This window comes from Acyrthosiphon pisum, chromosome A2 (genome assembly GCF_005508785.2).
Source record: "Acyrthosiphon pisum isolate AL4f chromosome A2, pea_aphid_22Mar2018_4r6ur, whole genome shotgun sequence".
Taxonomy (NCBI): Eukaryota; Metazoa; Arthropoda; class Insecta; order Hemiptera; family Aphididae; genus Acyrthosiphon; species Acyrthosiphon pisum.
Window position 1 is genome coordinate 52,034,765 of NC_042495.1, and position 16,745 is coordinate 52,051,509.

At 31.3% G+C, this 16,745-nt stretch overlaps 2 protein-coding genes across 2 annotated transcripts; one reads left to right on the plus strand and one right to left on the minus strand.

The window, feature by feature from the left end:
- The first annotated feature begins 2,343 nt into the window (after nt 1-2,343).
- Ccdc47 (coiled-coil domain containing 47) lies at nt 2,344-5,918 on the plus strand. The gene is made up of 7 exons (NM_001168676.1): nt 2,344-2,609; nt 2,674-2,953; nt 3,017-3,141; nt 3,213-3,371; nt 3,430-3,620; nt 4,733-5,042; nt 5,103-5,918. Exons 1-7 carry the CDS (start codon nt 2,427-2,429, stop codon nt 5,202-5,204), a joined length of 1,350 nt encoding a protein of 449 aa, NP_001162147.1. The 5' UTR covers nt 2,344-2,426; the 3' UTR covers nt 5,205-5,918.
- Nucleotides 5,919-8,041: 2,123 nt separating this feature from the next.
- LOC100163657 lies at nt 8,042-15,956 on the minus strand. Its single transcript, XM_001947923.5, has 12 exons — nt 15,493-15,956; nt 14,627-14,714; nt 14,405-14,560; nt 14,184-14,333; nt 13,963-14,106; nt 13,675-13,848; nt 13,512-13,607; nt 13,246-13,427; nt 9,225-13,180; nt 9,058-9,137; nt 8,814-8,942; nt 8,042-8,754 (listed from the first exon to the last, which is right to left on the minus strand). Exons 2-12 carry the CDS (start codon nt 14,690-14,692, stop codon nt 8,635-8,637), a joined length of 5,253 nt encoding a protein of 1,750 aa, XP_001947958.2. The 5' UTR covers nt 14,693-14,714; nt 15,493-15,956; the 3' UTR covers nt 8,042-8,634.
- Nucleotides 15,957-16,745: the final 789 nt, after the last annotated feature.

Sequence of the window (16,745 nt, forward strand, 5' to 3'; positions counted from 1 at the left end):
AATCCTTAGTCACAATTTTTTTTTATTAGCATTTAAAGTTCAAAAATTGACAAAATATGTAAAAATCACGAAAATTAGCAAATTATTTTGAGTTAGAAATTCATGAAATATTTTGTTTTTAAATCTAAGATTTAAAAATGTAATACAAAATTCCTCATAAGTTTGTCTACCTTTATCAAAAAGAAATGTCTACAAGCAAATCAAATTAAATTTTTATGAGCATTTGAAATTCATATTTTTACAATATTGGATATTCACTCGATTTCTCATGTAGCGGTTTTGTTATTTTATTGTTATTCAAAAACGAATAGGTAACTGTAGATACATGGACATTTTACTGAATGTTTATATTTTTATTTTCTATAGGTACACCATAAAATTTTGAAAATATCGACTTAGGTCTGACTGTCTGAGGAATAATTTGTATTTGTGCATAGTGTGAATAGCCCGTTTATTTTTATCAATTATATTATTATACAAAATATAAGCTATTTATAAAAGCTATAAATAATATACTTCATTGGTGATTACGTATACAAATTCATATGGTCGACTATTACAATTTACAGTACCTACTGCAGTGTGCGCTGACTGATTTAACTGCAGTACTAGAGTCTAAAACAGTAAACGATTTTTGTTCTATTTTGAATTTTATAATACATTTATTATGTCTATAATTCCGTACAATTTTGAGCCTTTGGTTACCGATGTTGATAACTATGATTATTTGGAAAACGAAGAATCAGTTGTTAGTTAAACGATAGATCTAAATTAGCTGTAACAGATTGGTGCTCGTGTGGAAAATGTGAAAACAAATAAATGATCGTGAATGTGTTTGTTGTTTTGAACTTGTGAATATTTTTAAAATGTGCACAAACAATGAGTGTATAACAAAAAATGCCACATTTTCAAAAATTATATTAGATGAAAACTTTTTAAAAATTACCAGACAATACAAGATTTCAAAAAAAAAGAATAAAACAAAAAAAAGAAGTTTACAATCAGCTACTATGGAAAATAAAGCATGGCGATATATTTGCTACAAACAGTTTACACTTTGGGTTAATTCATGGATGCCAATTGGAAGAGGTAAGTAAATTTATTTTCTATAGAGTTACAGTGATAAAATCATAGGTAGGTAAAAAAATATAATAATTTATTGTTTATCGTGTTTGTTTTATACTATAGCTAGGGAATAGAGTTGTTATTCCATCATGCGTGTGGTCACAAAAATTTGTGAACGTTATCCTGAAGAAAACGGATTATATATTGGTTTTCAAAACCCGTGATTCATGTAATCTATTTCATATTATAATAAGTTAAACATTATAATTCATAATATAGTACATAAAATAATAATATGTAAGTTGTTGGTTTTATAGTTGTTTAAAACTTACTATTACACTTCTATTCAATTTTGTGTAGGTACCTACTCACCTTTATTGAATGGTAATATTTTATTTTGAGGTTTTTTTACACATTTATTTTAGTTCTTTTATTATTAATTATAAAAACACATTTGTTAATACATTACATGACAGATTATAATATTATTAAATATACCTATGTAAATTTTATTGTGTCATACATTTTATGTTTGATATTTTATATATTTTTATTTTTTGTCTTTCCTATGAACTATCCTGAAACAAATTTCAACACAATAAAAATAATATGACCATCTAAAGAAGTGTATAACCTTTTTATAAATGTACTTTAATAACTTGTACCTTTAATCAATTTTTCTCTATAATTATTTTAATCGCACGAAATATTATATACGACCCGTCAGACGGTGTGATTTTATGACGTCACGCGTAAAACGCGACTTATATTTAAACACGGAACCAATTGTCCGACAACAATTTTAAGACCACCAAAATTATTCTTTTTCAAAGCCCTATACATTAAAATAATAAAAAAAAATAGGTTTTTTTTTAGTTGTTTTTTTTAGTTTTAACAAAAAATAGCGGTAGCGAGCTACTTTTTTGGGGGAGTAGCTGTAACGTGCTGTAGCGTGCTACAAAAAACTAGTAGCGTCCCGACCACTGATTAATAGACAATAGACAAACACAGGGATTGCGGTTTCGTTTTCAAAATACCCAACTTCATAATACTTTAGACCTTTTAAATTAGTCTTTACACTTTTCAGTTTTCTTTAGCCATGTGCCCATATACCTATTACCTAACCTCCTAGGTACTTAGGTACACGATTTATTTTTGTAGGTACCTACCTATTAAATATATTTTTCTAGGGCGTATATTGTATCATGGAAGCATATAATAAAGATGCTATCTGTTCTTCCATGAAAACTTGTCATTAGTCGTGAGATAAGATAAGTGCCGAATCCGTTTAGTAATTTTTTTATACCTACTCTACAGTCAAAATTTTTCAGAAATCTAAATTTTTCAATAACTTGTACAAAATGAAGTATTTTCTAGTCATATCATTATCGATTCTGATATGTTTAGCTCACTGTAAGTTTGAAATTGAAGAAGTGGACGAGTTTGAGGAGTTTGAGGAGTTGCCTAGAACTGAACCTGACCTGAAACTGAAGGATGACTCCTCTCCCATTTTGGAAAAAGCCGAGGCTGAAGTCACTGTTGAAGTATACCTAAATCATCGATTGTTTGAAACAAGTACAATTGTTTTTAACTTGTGTTTTTTTATAGGATGATGACGAATTCGAACATTTTAACGATGAAGAGGAATTTGAAGGTTTTGACACTGAAAGATTACATGTCGACGACAAGGATCCTAAAATTACCATTGCTTCTGTACCAGTACCTTTTCATACAAAGTGGTCGAATTATATAATGGAAACTCTATTAATTGTTGGTATTGTTGCATATTTTGCAAATTTTTTCTATGGCCGGTCAAAGAATGCTCAGTTGGCAGATATATGGTTTAAGACGCACAAATCTTTATTAGAAGATAATTTTTCTTTAGTTGGTTTGTATATCAATAGTATAACAAGTATTTTACATTGAAAATATATTTAATATATTAATGCAGGTGATGATGGTAAAATTGAAATAGAGAATAGTGGCTTGATCAAAGAAACTGAAAGTACATATACATTATGGTGCAGTGGTCGCACTTGTTGTGAAGGAATGTTGGTTGAATTAAAATTCATTAAGGTAATAAAGTAAATTGTATATCACAACATTTTAGTAACCAACAACAAATTACTAAGCTGCACATATTATAGAGACAAGATTTGGCTTCGATGTTGAATCAATTTTTGCGACCTGTTAAGGACGAAGTACAAATTAAAGTTGATATGAACAAAGAAGATATGGATACATTTGTGTTTTGTGTGGCATCTAAAAAAACAGCAGCTCGGTGTTCAAAAGAAATGGCTGACCTTGTTAGAACTTATTGAAATGTCTAAACTTTATTTATTTCTAATTTTTTTTTATGTTTAGAGTGTATTTTGTCCGGAACGTAAGCCTGGAGCCAATTATGGTTTGACTGATAGTTTTAGTGTACACAGCGAATTAGCCGAGGTATCTTCATCTATATTGGATGCAAAGACTGTCAACTATATTAACAAATACTCAGATGTTATAGACTGTTTACATTTTTCTGATAGATATTCAGGACTTAAATTAACGGAGTAAGTTTTTTTTTATATAAAACCAAATATGGTGAATAGAGGAGGTCTGGAACTAAAACTGGCATAATTGGCACAGTTATTCAGTTATTTAGTAAATATCAGCATATTCATTATATGAAATTGGCCTCTTATTGTTTGTAAGGCACTAAGATACAATGAGTGTGTATGTGTAATAAACATACTTTTCTCACTTAAAAACAAAAATAATAAATGTAATATTTTTCCAAATATTTAAGACTGTTGAAAGCAAACCATTTTTAAGGGATCGGATTTAGGCAATATTATAATAGTGCTGTGTGACTATATATGTATGCGTATGTACACATATCATTATATGTGAGTGAGTTCCCTGAACACTGTAATTACAGATAAACTATGGATAAGATTCTTGGAAATCAGTAACATACATCCGTGCAGTCACACATCACTATATTTTGCAATCAAAAAAGTTCAACATGAAAGTCCCTAAAAGCAGAAGGAAAATAACCCTATTACAAAAGCCTGATTTTAATTTTGTAAATATTTGAATTCCTTATTCTATTTTCTAGTTTATGTATGACTTTTGGACAATTTGTATTGTTTAATTAATTTTCAAAGAAATTTCATTTTTTTTTTTTTAAATTCACTATTATTGTTAAAAAAAAAATCGAAAATCTATAACCTAGATAAGAGAATAAGGAATTCAAAATTAAAATTGGACTTCTGGAAGTATATATTTTTTCTTCCTCTTATTAGTTTATATGCACGAAAAAACAACCCCTACTTTATCTAGTAAGCTCAGAATCGTTTTTATTGTACAATGATTTTATAATTTTATATAATTGAATTCAAATTTAAGACATCTATTGCAAAAATCTACTTGACACCTAATGTACAGCAGAGAGGCACCCCTTCCCCACCTTTTTTAAAAATTATTTTTTTTTTTAAACAATTAATAGCAATCTATTGAAAATGTAAACAATTATTAATTATTAACTGTGATTGCATAATGCATATAATATGGAATACTATAATAATACAAATTACAAATTGGGGAAACTACTATTAGTATCAAAGTTAAATAACTATATCAGTAAAATCAATACTAACATATTTTTATTTCTTTGTTTTAGTGAAACTGCAATTCCCACTAAGTTACCAGCAGTAAAAAAAGTATTGATATTCACATTTACTATTCCTACTGATAAATATGCTGATCCTCAGGAAGCTATTAGTACTATATACCCATTAATGTCATTTATATTCCAATGTATGGAACGTATTAAACGGTTGAGAATCAGCAAAGAGGCCAAAATTAAAGCAGAAAAAAATAGACTGCGTGTTGAGGAAGCATTTTTAAAAACTACTCATGCTGCTCGGGCTGAAGCAGCCGCTGCTAGAAAAGAAGAAAAGAAAAAACTGGAAAAAGAACGAATTTTAAAAGTAAAGTTGATTTATATTTCTATGAAAATAATTATTCATTATTAAAATTGTATTATTTAGGAGGATCCAGAGAAGCAACGAAAATGGGAGGAGAAAGAGATGAAACGTCAACAGAGGAAAAAGGCACCAAGAATGAAACAATTAAAAGTAAAGTCTATGTAAAAGATGACTTTTTTTTAAGTTTTTCGTGTTTTTAATTGTTGGTCTTTGGTTACATCAATGAGTAGTTGATTTTTTTTAGTATTAATTTAATTGTTTATTTTATTAATATTTAAAAATTTTCATTTTAATAATTTATTAAATTATGTGTTACTTTTTTTTGGTATGTTATTTTTATGACGTGCCTTTGAATTGTATTAATTCACAAACTAAATAATATGTTTCTTTTCTTTTTCATTACATTTAAAAACAAGTTATCTATGTGTAAAAATTAGGTATATTTATAAACAAACTGCCATTTATTTTAAAAAGTATATACTTACATTTTATCACTCATAAGTTATGGCATAAAATGTATTTAATAAGCTAAGTATATTAATTGATGTCCAAAAAAGAAAAAAACATAAGATGTGTTAATGTTTAATGTATGCAAATATTATGTTTCATGAATTATTTGTCATGTTCCTTATTATTATTTTTGTATTACATTGTTTACATTTTTATAGTATAATGGAAAGATACCACTTTGATAATTTTAAAAACACCTTTGTTCTTTGAATAAAGTTAACAGTAAATCACAATTAATACATGAACGTTCATATGTTCGCATTAAAAAAACTATCATGGTGGCTAGTGTTAGTTATTATTATCTGTGATGGTTAATGGTTAATAAAATTGATGAGTTAAGTTAGTTAAATAAAACTATTCCAACCTGAACAAATTTTTTTTTTTAATTTGAAATTTAAATATTATATGATAATTATATTTCATTTTTATTACTTTTTTATTTGTGTAGTTGAAACTTGAGTTGCGTTTCAAATTGCAACTAGCAATCATCAACCTTTTAGTACATGCATTTTGTTAATGGTCGATGTTGATTAGGCAGGTCAATGTTTTCTAGTTGCAGTTCTAATGACAAAACACTTGCAGTTCTATTGGGAAATCGCAATTGTTGTCAGGTCTTCAGACACATTAAAAACTTCACCAATTTATAAATGTTTCTAGTTAGGGCAGAGGCGGACTTACCATTTTTCCGCCCCTAGGCATTACAACACTAGCGCCCCGTACATTGGCGTGCTCCCACGGGGGGGGGGGGAGTAATGTTCCATTACATCAACTAAAACAAAACTATAAATTTGTATTTAGGTATTTTTATATTTATACATACCTACCAACTAAACAAATAAATATTAATACAATTTTGCATAAGTACATACTGTACATTTGTACACTTGTACAATAATTAAATAATTTTGCGCCTTGATTTATCTGAGCACTCTAGTCTCTATAATCGTAATCGATTAGCAAATTTCTGAGCAGTAAGCACTATTAGTACAGGAGACGGGCGACAGTGCCAGCGTCGCGCGTCGTCGCAATATTTATTATTATTAATTACTTTATCAAGACACCTGATTTCCAGAATCAATTAATTCCAGTATTCTAAATTCTAATTGTGGTGCCGGGTGCGGGGTGAGGCGGGTCATTCCACTAAGCACTGTGCGTCGTGCGAGCTGTCCCCCACCTAGCTAGTAGAGCGGCTATATACAATGTATAGTAATGTACTCGGCGGCCCGAGGCAGTATGTTTGACCGCCTTGGCTGGCGTTATGCGCATGCGCCATTCACTATATTGTACGTGTTTACGCCGCACACCCGTATACCACCTCCCATGCATTTACATAGGCAACAGACTGCCTCGTCGAGTGTCGTAACGAACCTCTAGCGGTGGCGGAGCGCGCTGGTCGCAACTCGCAGGATTAAACTCAAACGGCAAGGTTATTATAGCTTATAAATTATAACGTTAATGCGACGTGACTACGTGAGCCATTCTCCAGTTTCGTGCAAGTTGTATACGAAAAAAAATTAATATAAAATATAAATTTAGATAAATAGAATTATGAAATTATGAAAAACTATAAAAAGTAAAAAATTAACTAAAAATATTGCGCCCTAGGCCACTGCCTTGGTGACCTATGGGTAAATCCACCCCTGAGTTAGGGGCATACCCAAAGAAGGGTTTACAGGTCTGGACCTCCCCATTTATTGACAGAATTTAAAATTCTTAAGGTGCAAAAAACTGTTTGTATAATGTATACTTTTTACATGTTAAATAAATATGAACCTCTGAAATATTCCTGGGTACTCCCCCGTTTCTAGCGGACAAAATGTATCACATTATTTCTGCTGTATATAATTGTTTTGAAAATTAAAGTAATAATATGAATAGCCATTAGGTACATTAAATATTGTTACTCAACCTTATGATGGTGCCAGCTTCAAATCTGGACATCTTGGACGACATTCTTTATTTGTTATAATTTAAGAACATTAAACAATATTAAGAGGACATTTTTTTTATAGATATTTTAAGTTTAAATTTGGACAAAATTAGATATTTAATACAATACATATGTTCACAAAGATAAAATAAAATATTTTTATCTTTTTGTTAATTGTTAATTATATTAATTTTGAGATCTATATGATCTTATTATCTAAGTTAAAAACAATGTGAGCCAGGGTTTTCTTAAAGTATTATCATTTGCCGATTACCGACAAATTATAATATTATAAAATACAGAAACATAATAGTACGTCTGGAGCAGTAAATGGTGTAAATGTTTTGGACATAATAATACACCTGGAAAAATGTAAGTGTGTTAATATGGATTTTTTTTATTACTTCAAGACTATTACTGGTAATGTGTTAGTGTAGGTTCTTGATAAGAATAAAACAAAACAATACTATAGACACTTGTCTAGGTATTAATAAAAACCACCCACAAATAGGAAACAATTTTGCTGTACTAAAGAAATGAAAAAAGCTACAAGTGTGTTTGGTAAATAATAAATATAAATATATTTTTTTTAATCGGGCTAAATTAAATAAATCTAAAATTTCAAAATTTTACCCAACTAATTAAAAATTTTTCACTATATGTATGACTAAAAAGTTTTGAATATAAAACGATTAACTATAAGGTATTCAGTTAAATAAATAAATAGGTATTGTTATTCAATATACAAATTAGATTAAAGATATTTACAATACAGTACAATAATAAAAGTAATATAATAATATATATTATATTCACTATCATAAATACATAGTAAAAAAAATCATAACACAATAAATAAATATACAATTAATATGTTGTTATTTTACAAATAATAAAATTGAAAGTCAAAGAGACAAACCGGGTCAAAAACAACGCTGGCTTTTTTTATACCTATCAAAAATGATGAATAATAAGAATACATTAATACTAATACACAATGGTAAGAACACAAAGTATAAATAAAATTTTTTTTTTTGCTATAACTTTGTAACAATGAGTTTGAGCTTTCAGCTTAAATTTACTTGTGATTAGAAATAAGCTACGCTGTATGTAGTATGTTATACACAATTATATAAATAAATTTAAAAAAACAATTCACTTGTTTGGGATCCGTTGTACTTGTTTTCTGTGGGAGTGTCTATATTTGATCACATACAATTCAATAAGGCTATGTATTTTCTGTGGATTGATCTCACCACTCTTGTTGTGACAGATCTATACACACAACATAACATTAATAATAATAAAATATTTTTTTACAACATTTGACTTACTTTAGGTACAGCTTTCCTCATTATATCTTTGTATTGTTCTTTTGTTATATGTTTTTTGTTGTAGTGAGGTTTTAGCACTAGTTTCACTTCCTCAATAACACGTTCTTGTCGATTAAGTTTTTCCAAGAACTACACACGTGTATCAAAATTAGCGATTAATATTTTAATTAAGATTCAATTTTTTTGAAAATTAATAACTATACAGTAGTAATACTCTACAATACAAATAATCAAGAAATATCACCTTATTTTTTGATTCCAATTCAACTGCTGATCCAGGTAAATCATCAACACTGTCATCATTAGAAGTATTATGTTTAGAATCTAAAGTGAAAAACAATGTCAAGAAAAATACGCTATAACTGTTGAACAATTAATAACACAGGTTAAGTGTTATTATCATATACTTACATTTGGATTTGGAAGAAAATTTAAGAGGTTGTAAGTTCTTAATTTTCATTATGTTATCGAAAACATTTGGAGGTTTAGATTGAGGTAGTATACTGAGCAAAGTGTCCAATTTACTTCTTACTTCACTTTTGTTTTGGTTCTGTGACGTAGATACAACATTCTTTGTTTGAGGAACAGGACTGTCCGGTGATGAACCTTTCATTTCATCCACAAAACCTTCACCCGGGGAGTAAGGTGAATCAGCACCGTTATCAAATGCTGACGTTTGACTGTCCTCGTTGTCATCCAAATCGATTATTTCATCTGGGTTAGTGGCAGTAGGTGTGGGTTGAACAGGACTAGGAGTTTTGGCCGCTACTGGACTAGTAGTAAAGAGTAATGTATTTGTAGTCGTGGTGGCAAGTTTTTCTGGAGATTTATCTGTTTGAGTTGAACTTTGGGATTCTAAAAACGGTGGCGTTATAATTTTAGCTACTATTTGAGGTGAAATAGAAGATTGGCTATCAGTAGTTTTGTTTTCCTCTAAAGGTTGTGCAGACGTATCATTATGGTTGTCATCATCATCATCTTCAAACATATCAATTCTCGGGGGTGGGCTTGGTGAATTTGATTTCGTTGGTTCAAAAGGATCATACGCCGTCTCACTGACAACCGTATCTATAGACCGAGGAGGTTCTGGAGGTGTATTAGGTCCTCGGACCCGTACATCATGAGGTTCAGTGTGATCTTCATCCTGACTATTGAATTCACAACTGTTAGTAGATATGTTATCTGGTTTAGAAATGGTGATTACTGGTTCTGGAGGAGTTTTTGGGCCACCACTCATGATTGTTGATATTGTTTGGGTACTGTTTTCATTTTTCTCCACAGGCTTTTGTTGTTCAACAATAACAGTTTCTTTAGACTTTTCAGGACTACTGTCCTTCTTAGCCTCAGATTTTGTCACTTGTTTGTCTTCATCACTATCTGTTAAAACAATAACAGACTTTGGAGACATCTCTATTTCTCTAAATGGAGAAGTATTTAAATCTATGATTGCAACTGGTTTAGCATTGATCACTTCAATTGTCCTAGAAACTCTCTTACGATTTAACCATTTTGTGTTTTGGGCTCTTTTTGTTGATGTTTTTTGATTTGCCGAAGTAGTATCAGGCACTGCTGCAGCATTGGTATTTTTTGATTTTTTGGCGTTCAAAATTGGTAAGGTTTCTTGCCGTTTACGTTTCAATGGCTCTTGGGAATTTTGTTTGGATGTTGCATCTTTGTTGAAATTTACACTCACTAATATATTATCCCCAGAAGCAAATACTTCTTTGACAGGTGGAACAGCTATTTGACGAGTGGTATGTCGTTTAGAGAGCTTAGATTTTTTTGAGGTATCATTTTTTACTATAACTGTTAAATTATTTAATGCAATGTTATCATTATACTCCGAAAATTCTTGATCTCTATTTGTATAATTCACATCTATATCTGCTGCATGACGTGTGTAAGTAGGTGATGGTGTACGAGAAATATCTGTATGTGACCATGGACTCATGTGGTCTCTTGGTGATTGCCACACTGGCATACTAGGTGACAATGATCTTGGGGATGGAGATGAAAACTGATAATCTTTGGATTTTTTCTTGAGCTTTTTTTTAGAATTTTTATCATTTTTCAATAGTTTCCTCTCATAGTCTTTTTCTATTTTAGAGTAAATACTTGCTTCTTTTGATTTTTTAGCTTGACGTTTTGATAATGGAGACAATTCCCGTTGTTCATATAAAGCCGGAGAACGATAACGTTCTTTCGCAATTGTTTGATTTTTTTCATATTTTCCCAATTGTTTTAGGCTTCTTGATCGATGTCTGCTCCTAGAACGATGTCTACTTTTAGAACGATGTCTACTTTTAGAACGACGTCTACTTTTAGATTCACTACGATAACGGCTCCTAGAATGTTTGCGACTTTTAGGCTTACTAGATGAAATAGACCGTTTTCGCTGCTTGGATCGACTTCTTTTACGTTTCTTCCGTCGACTTCGGTCAATAGAGTCTGAATCACTGTGACTAGATTTAGATAAATCTCTTCCAAATTTATCTTTTTTGCGTCTAGGTCTATCTTCAAGTACTTTTCGAACATCATACAATTCTATTTCTTTTCTTTTCTGTTTTTTCTCTTTTCGATTGGTTTCTTCACCTAATTTTTCTTTTCCTTTTCCATAACGATAGTTTCTATCTTTGGAATTTTTCGATAGTTTTTTCCATGGCACAGATTCTTTCTCAGACTCTTTTTCTTTTACCTTGTTTTTGTTATCTTTATCTTTGTCTTTGTTTCCTTTGGGTGCACACGTTGCCACCTCGTTTTTACCATTTGACAGTTTATCTTTTCTTTGACTACTATTTGACCTATCTAATTGACTTTTAGTTTTTTTCTTTTCTTCTTCGGAATCTGATATTGGATCAAAATTTAAGTTACTAGTTTCTATTTGCTGCTGATCTGTATCTAAACTATTTAATGTTGTACACGATACATCAGATGTAGCATCTCCAGTTAAATTTATGTTTTCTTGATCTATGGCTGTGTTATCATTTATAGGTTCAATAGTATCGTCGTGTTCAAGGTCTATTACATCCGGTTCTTGATTTATTTCTAATGATTTAGATGTTTTACTCTCACGTTCCATATCTGAATGAATCTCATTAATGACATCAATCACGTCGTCGCCAGAGTTTGATATATTTTCATCTTCATCAGAGTCATCAATATTTTCACATTTGTCATCTGTTTTTGGCGAAGATAATTTTGTATCATCATCCACTTCAATGCTTTCCAAACATTCATCTTCATCAGATTTTGGACTAGTTTCTCCATGTTCAGATAGCAAGTCTATTTCTGGACTAACAGGTGGCATAGGAATAAACTGTAATTCTGCATCTCCGCTTAATTTATCACTTTTGACCGTTTCATTTTCCAAAAAAGGTCCATATTCTTTGGGTGAATTAGATATTTTAAGACTAGTAGAAGAATATAATGATATATTAGGACAGTCATCATTAGTTTCCTTTTCATCTTCTTCAGAAGACATTCCTTCATCATCTGGACGTAATATATTATTACTATTGGAAATAGGCATATGCGGTATAGATCTGTTCTCTACTTGTTCCATGTAACCACCATATGTTGGTGATTGCATATAAGCTGTTCCAGTTTGTCTGCCTACCTCTATTTCATCATCATTATCACTAGGATTTTCAGGATCATAATAATCTTTATCGTCAATTATAAGATTATCAGCATCATCATCGTCCAAATTGATACCTAACAATAAAGCTGGTGGATCAGGTGGTGGTTCGAGTGCTTTAAAAGTTTCTTCTACCTGGGTACTAGGGCCACTTTCTTCTTCTACATTGTATTCAGTGGTGACTGCCTTAGGAGGAGTCCGAGGTTGCTTCCTCTCACCCATTTTTGTAACATTCATACGAAACTTGATAGGACCAGAGTTTCTAAAAGGAAAAGGATTGACTGGTTGATTTTCACTAAAACTTGGTTCATTAGCCAATTGAGATTCTTCATATGAACTTGAATTCCCAGCATTATTGTATGATTGATCATTGTTTCTAGGATAGCTTCTATTATTATTGCGATTCGATGAATAATTACCAACATTATCAGAGTTCCTGTCAGTTCTATGATCTGAATACATTGGAGCTTGAGTGATGTGTTTATCAACATTCTGCATTTCATTTTCAATAGTTTTTTTTTTAAACTGTTTTTCTTGTACATTTAATATAGTGTCCAAAATATTGATCGAATCAGTATTATGTGATATGTTAATATTTCTACGTACAGGCCGACGTAAAATTTCACTAATTTCTTTCCGAGAGATTAAATCTGTTGTTGAAATACGTATTCGAGACATTACTGACATATTTAAAGGTCCATCACCACCTATGTCACGTTCTTCATCGGACCTAAGATGTAATAAACAATTGAAAATAATTTGATTTTTTAAAATGCCTAAGTTTTAATTACGTACTCTACAGAAACATAGTCAAATTCATGAGGATTTCCAAATATACTTAATGATGTATGATCTACAAAACTTGACGAAGTACCCAATGAGTTATTATCGCCAAAAGAGTTTCTACTCGATCTCGATGAACACATCCCTAATCTATCAGCTAATTGAGTATTCTTTTTTCTTACAGGTTTATTACCCTATAAACAAAAAAAAATGTATTATGTTAATAAAATCATTTAATTCTATTAACTGAAAAAAACCCAAACAAATATTTTAGTTACTTTTTTCTTCCACTTTTTAACTCTGACTTTTCTTTTTGAATATTTCTTTGTCCTTTTCCCTTTAGAAGCTGTTTGTAATATACCTCCTTCAGTAGCCTACACATGTTATAATTATATTAATATTCTTTTTATTGTTATTATGCTTGATAATATAAACCATTACATTTTGTCGCAGCCGTTGAGTATTCATCCGTACTCTTTCGCTAGCTCTTGTTCGTGGCACCAAACGTTGTTGTAATCGTATTCTTGTCTGCCTCGGTCTAGGTAATTGCTCATCATCATTTAAATCATTTAATAGATCAATTACTTCTTCGCGATCTATATCATTATCACTTTGCTATTGGATAAAATATAAATTATTAAAAACTATATTTTACCTATATGTTATAAATATCATAAAAAATCTTATTAACATCTGTTGGAATCAGTGTTATTTAAATTTAAAGCTAACCTCTTCTCTTGCTTCACACTGAGGACAATACCATTCTTCTAATGGCACTGTATAAATAGGTGGATTAAGGCAGTCCATGTGATACCCACAGTCACAAATATCGCACAAAAGCATTTCATCTTCCCGGTGGCTTAAATGGCAAACCTTAAAATATTTATGTATTTTCAGTATGAATGATAATAACTGTAGGGATTGCAATTATATAAAAATGTAAGACTCACCTCACAGTAAGTTAAGTCTTCAAAATTTGTTGTAAGGTTCTCTACTTCATTTTTAAGGCTTATATCAATTTTTTGTAATAACTGTCCATCAACACTCCGTACAATGATGAATTTGAAATCCAAACGATCTATGGGACACGTCTTTGCATTCTGTCAAAACAGAGAATTGAGAATAATAAATAGTTAACTATTGTTTTATTATTCCAATGAATATATTTTACTTTTGCCCATTCAGTTAAACAGTTTAAACAAAATGTATGTAAACAAGAATTTGGAGAAGCTAAATCTTGTTGTCCTAGTCGAGTGAGACATATTGGACATTTATCAGATTCACCATCAGAACTACTGGATGAACTTTCTTCATCACTTTCAATGATCTAAAAAAAATACAAATAGTATAATTAAAAACATAAAATTATGAATATCATTTTGATAATACTAACGTTTGATTTCTGAGGCTTATACACGTGTATATCTGTATCACTATCACTGTCCCCAGAATCTGCCATATTTGTGATTTGTTAATTAATTCTGTAAATAATATTAAACAAATTGTATAGTGATAAACAAGAATACAAAATATAACACACTGTGAGTATTGACTATCAAGTAAAGAAAATATTAATTTTACATTTTTACATAGTTAAAATTAACACATAGGTGGGTAGGTACTAAAATAAAAAAAAGAACCAATAACCACACACATTTTAAATACACCTACTATTGCAAGTTACCTAACCTATTTATGGAGCAAACAATTTAGTCTACAGAATTAACTAAATTCACTTTTATTCTAATTTACTGTTTTAGACTAAACAGGTGTCAACATTTTAAGCTTGAAAAATGTAAATTGTGACTACTTAATGTATTCATTTCTTAAAGAAACAAAATAAAACATGATATTTGTATTGATTAATATAGTACCTAACCCATCGCTACCGACATGCACTCATGTGTAATAAATTGATTACTTAGTATTTTTTTAATGGTAGGCTTAAATATAAAAAAAATACCCTAAACATCTAGAACCAGCGAGTTTTCAAAGACAATAATTTAAGTTGTGAGCATCACATATGTCATGTATCATGTTTAATAAGCACACAATAAATAAGGTAAACGATTTAATGCACTCTAAGTAACATAGTCTATTCCAGAATGTACAATTAACTTGACTGTTCCAATACTAGCATAACAAGACAAGATCCCTATCGGCAGACAGTGGACAATCTTTGGATAGCAACACAGGACTAGTGATTAGACAGCCAAAAGCCGCAGGTGACGTAGGTGAACTGGTACACTGTCTACATACTTAGAGTCTGCTTCAAATGGATACGAAGTCTGGGATAGAACGGTGTCGTCCAACAATTTGTGTCCCTTGATAGATAAACGAGGACATTCCTCAGCCGACTATGTCTCTCCGTGAAGAGCACTGTTGCAGGCCATCAGGCTATCTTCTCTCGGAACAGTGTGGTCCGGCCAGAAATACCTGTCCTGGACCTTCACTACTGTTGCAAACTTCGGTGTTCGGCCTTCGGCGATTTGGCGACGGACACGGTGGCGGCGGCGGCGAGCTATGATCGGACGTATTCGTTGCGGCTGCTGCTAACGCGGTGTGCTTTCGGAACCTTTAGGAAGGCGCATAACGACACACTTTTCACGTTAGAATAGTAGTATACTCGCCAGAGGTGTACGCGATCGGACCTCGGAGTACGATAACAATAATAAAAATTTCGACAAATACAAATGATTTTAATATGATACACAAAATAATCAAAATTTACAACAAAATACAAATCACTCATGTCCGACGGACAATGTGACAGGTTAGCCAACGTGATACACCGAGTTCAAGGACGCCAACGGTCAGTGTTCCCATGACGTAGTGGCGATGGGGCAATTCTTCCCCTGATAACAATTATACCTGATATGTGTAATCATGTGGCCAAAACTATAATAAGTATAGACAAGTATGCATTGCATTCTATCTATAGAATATATCTAATTAGGGGCTGGGGCCCACCAAGAAAGTATTTTCCCACTACTCAGACTTCAGAGGCTAACGGGACGTTGCAACTGTCATCAACTAGTACCTAAGCAAAAACGTATAGTCAATAGTCATATGCGTCTTACCGGATTAGCTAAAGGCTATAGCCAATAACTAATAAATAATAATATACCTAGGTACTAGGTAGGTTGGATTGCCGTAGGAGAGTACTTTCTTGGCTGGCCTAGTGGCCTTAACTAGACCAGTAGGTACCAAAATATCAAATTCTATATTATTTATGTCCATATACTAATTTAATTGCATAGAGTTCAGACCCAAGGGCGTAGCTAGAAATTTCATCAGGGGGGATAAACCAAGTGAATTTTTAAATTTTTTCTCAAATTTTAAATTTTCTTGAACATGAATTTATTTATTAGGTATGGACGAATCTGTGATCGAAAATAAATCACTCGCGGCAACATAGACCATTGGGTGGTATCTCAAATGTGGGGAAGGGTGTTTAGTTTTGGCAGAATTTCGAAGTGGACACCGGTAGGTTTCTGCCACGTCCGTTCGGG

Bases quoted from the DNA above. Each gene is read 5' to 3' on its own strand.
- Ccdc47 (NM_001168676.1), top strand. From the start codon at position 2,427: ATGAAGTATTTTCTAGTCATATCATTATCGATTCTGATATGTTTAGCT. The intron at 3,372-3,429 runs GTTAGAACTTAT...TTTTATGTTTAG, and splicing joins CAAAAGAAATGGCTGACCTT to AGTGTATTTTGTCCGGAACG. The intron at 3,621-4,732 runs GTAAGTTTTTTT...TCTTTGTTTTAG, and splicing joins TCAGGACTTAAATTAACGGA to TGAAACTGCAATTCCCACTA.
- LOC100163657 (XM_001947923.5), bottom strand. From the start codon at position 14,692: ATGGCAGATTCTGGGGACAGTGATAGTGATACAGATATACACGTGTAT. The intron at 14,561-14,626 runs GTTAGTATTATC...TATTTTTTTTAG, and splicing joins ATAAGCCTCAGAAATCAAAC to ATCATTGAAAGTGATGAAGA. The intron at 8,755-8,813 runs GTAAGTCAAATG...TTGTGTGTATAG, and splicing joins TGAGGAAAGCTGTACCTAAA to ATCTGTCACAACAAGAGTGG.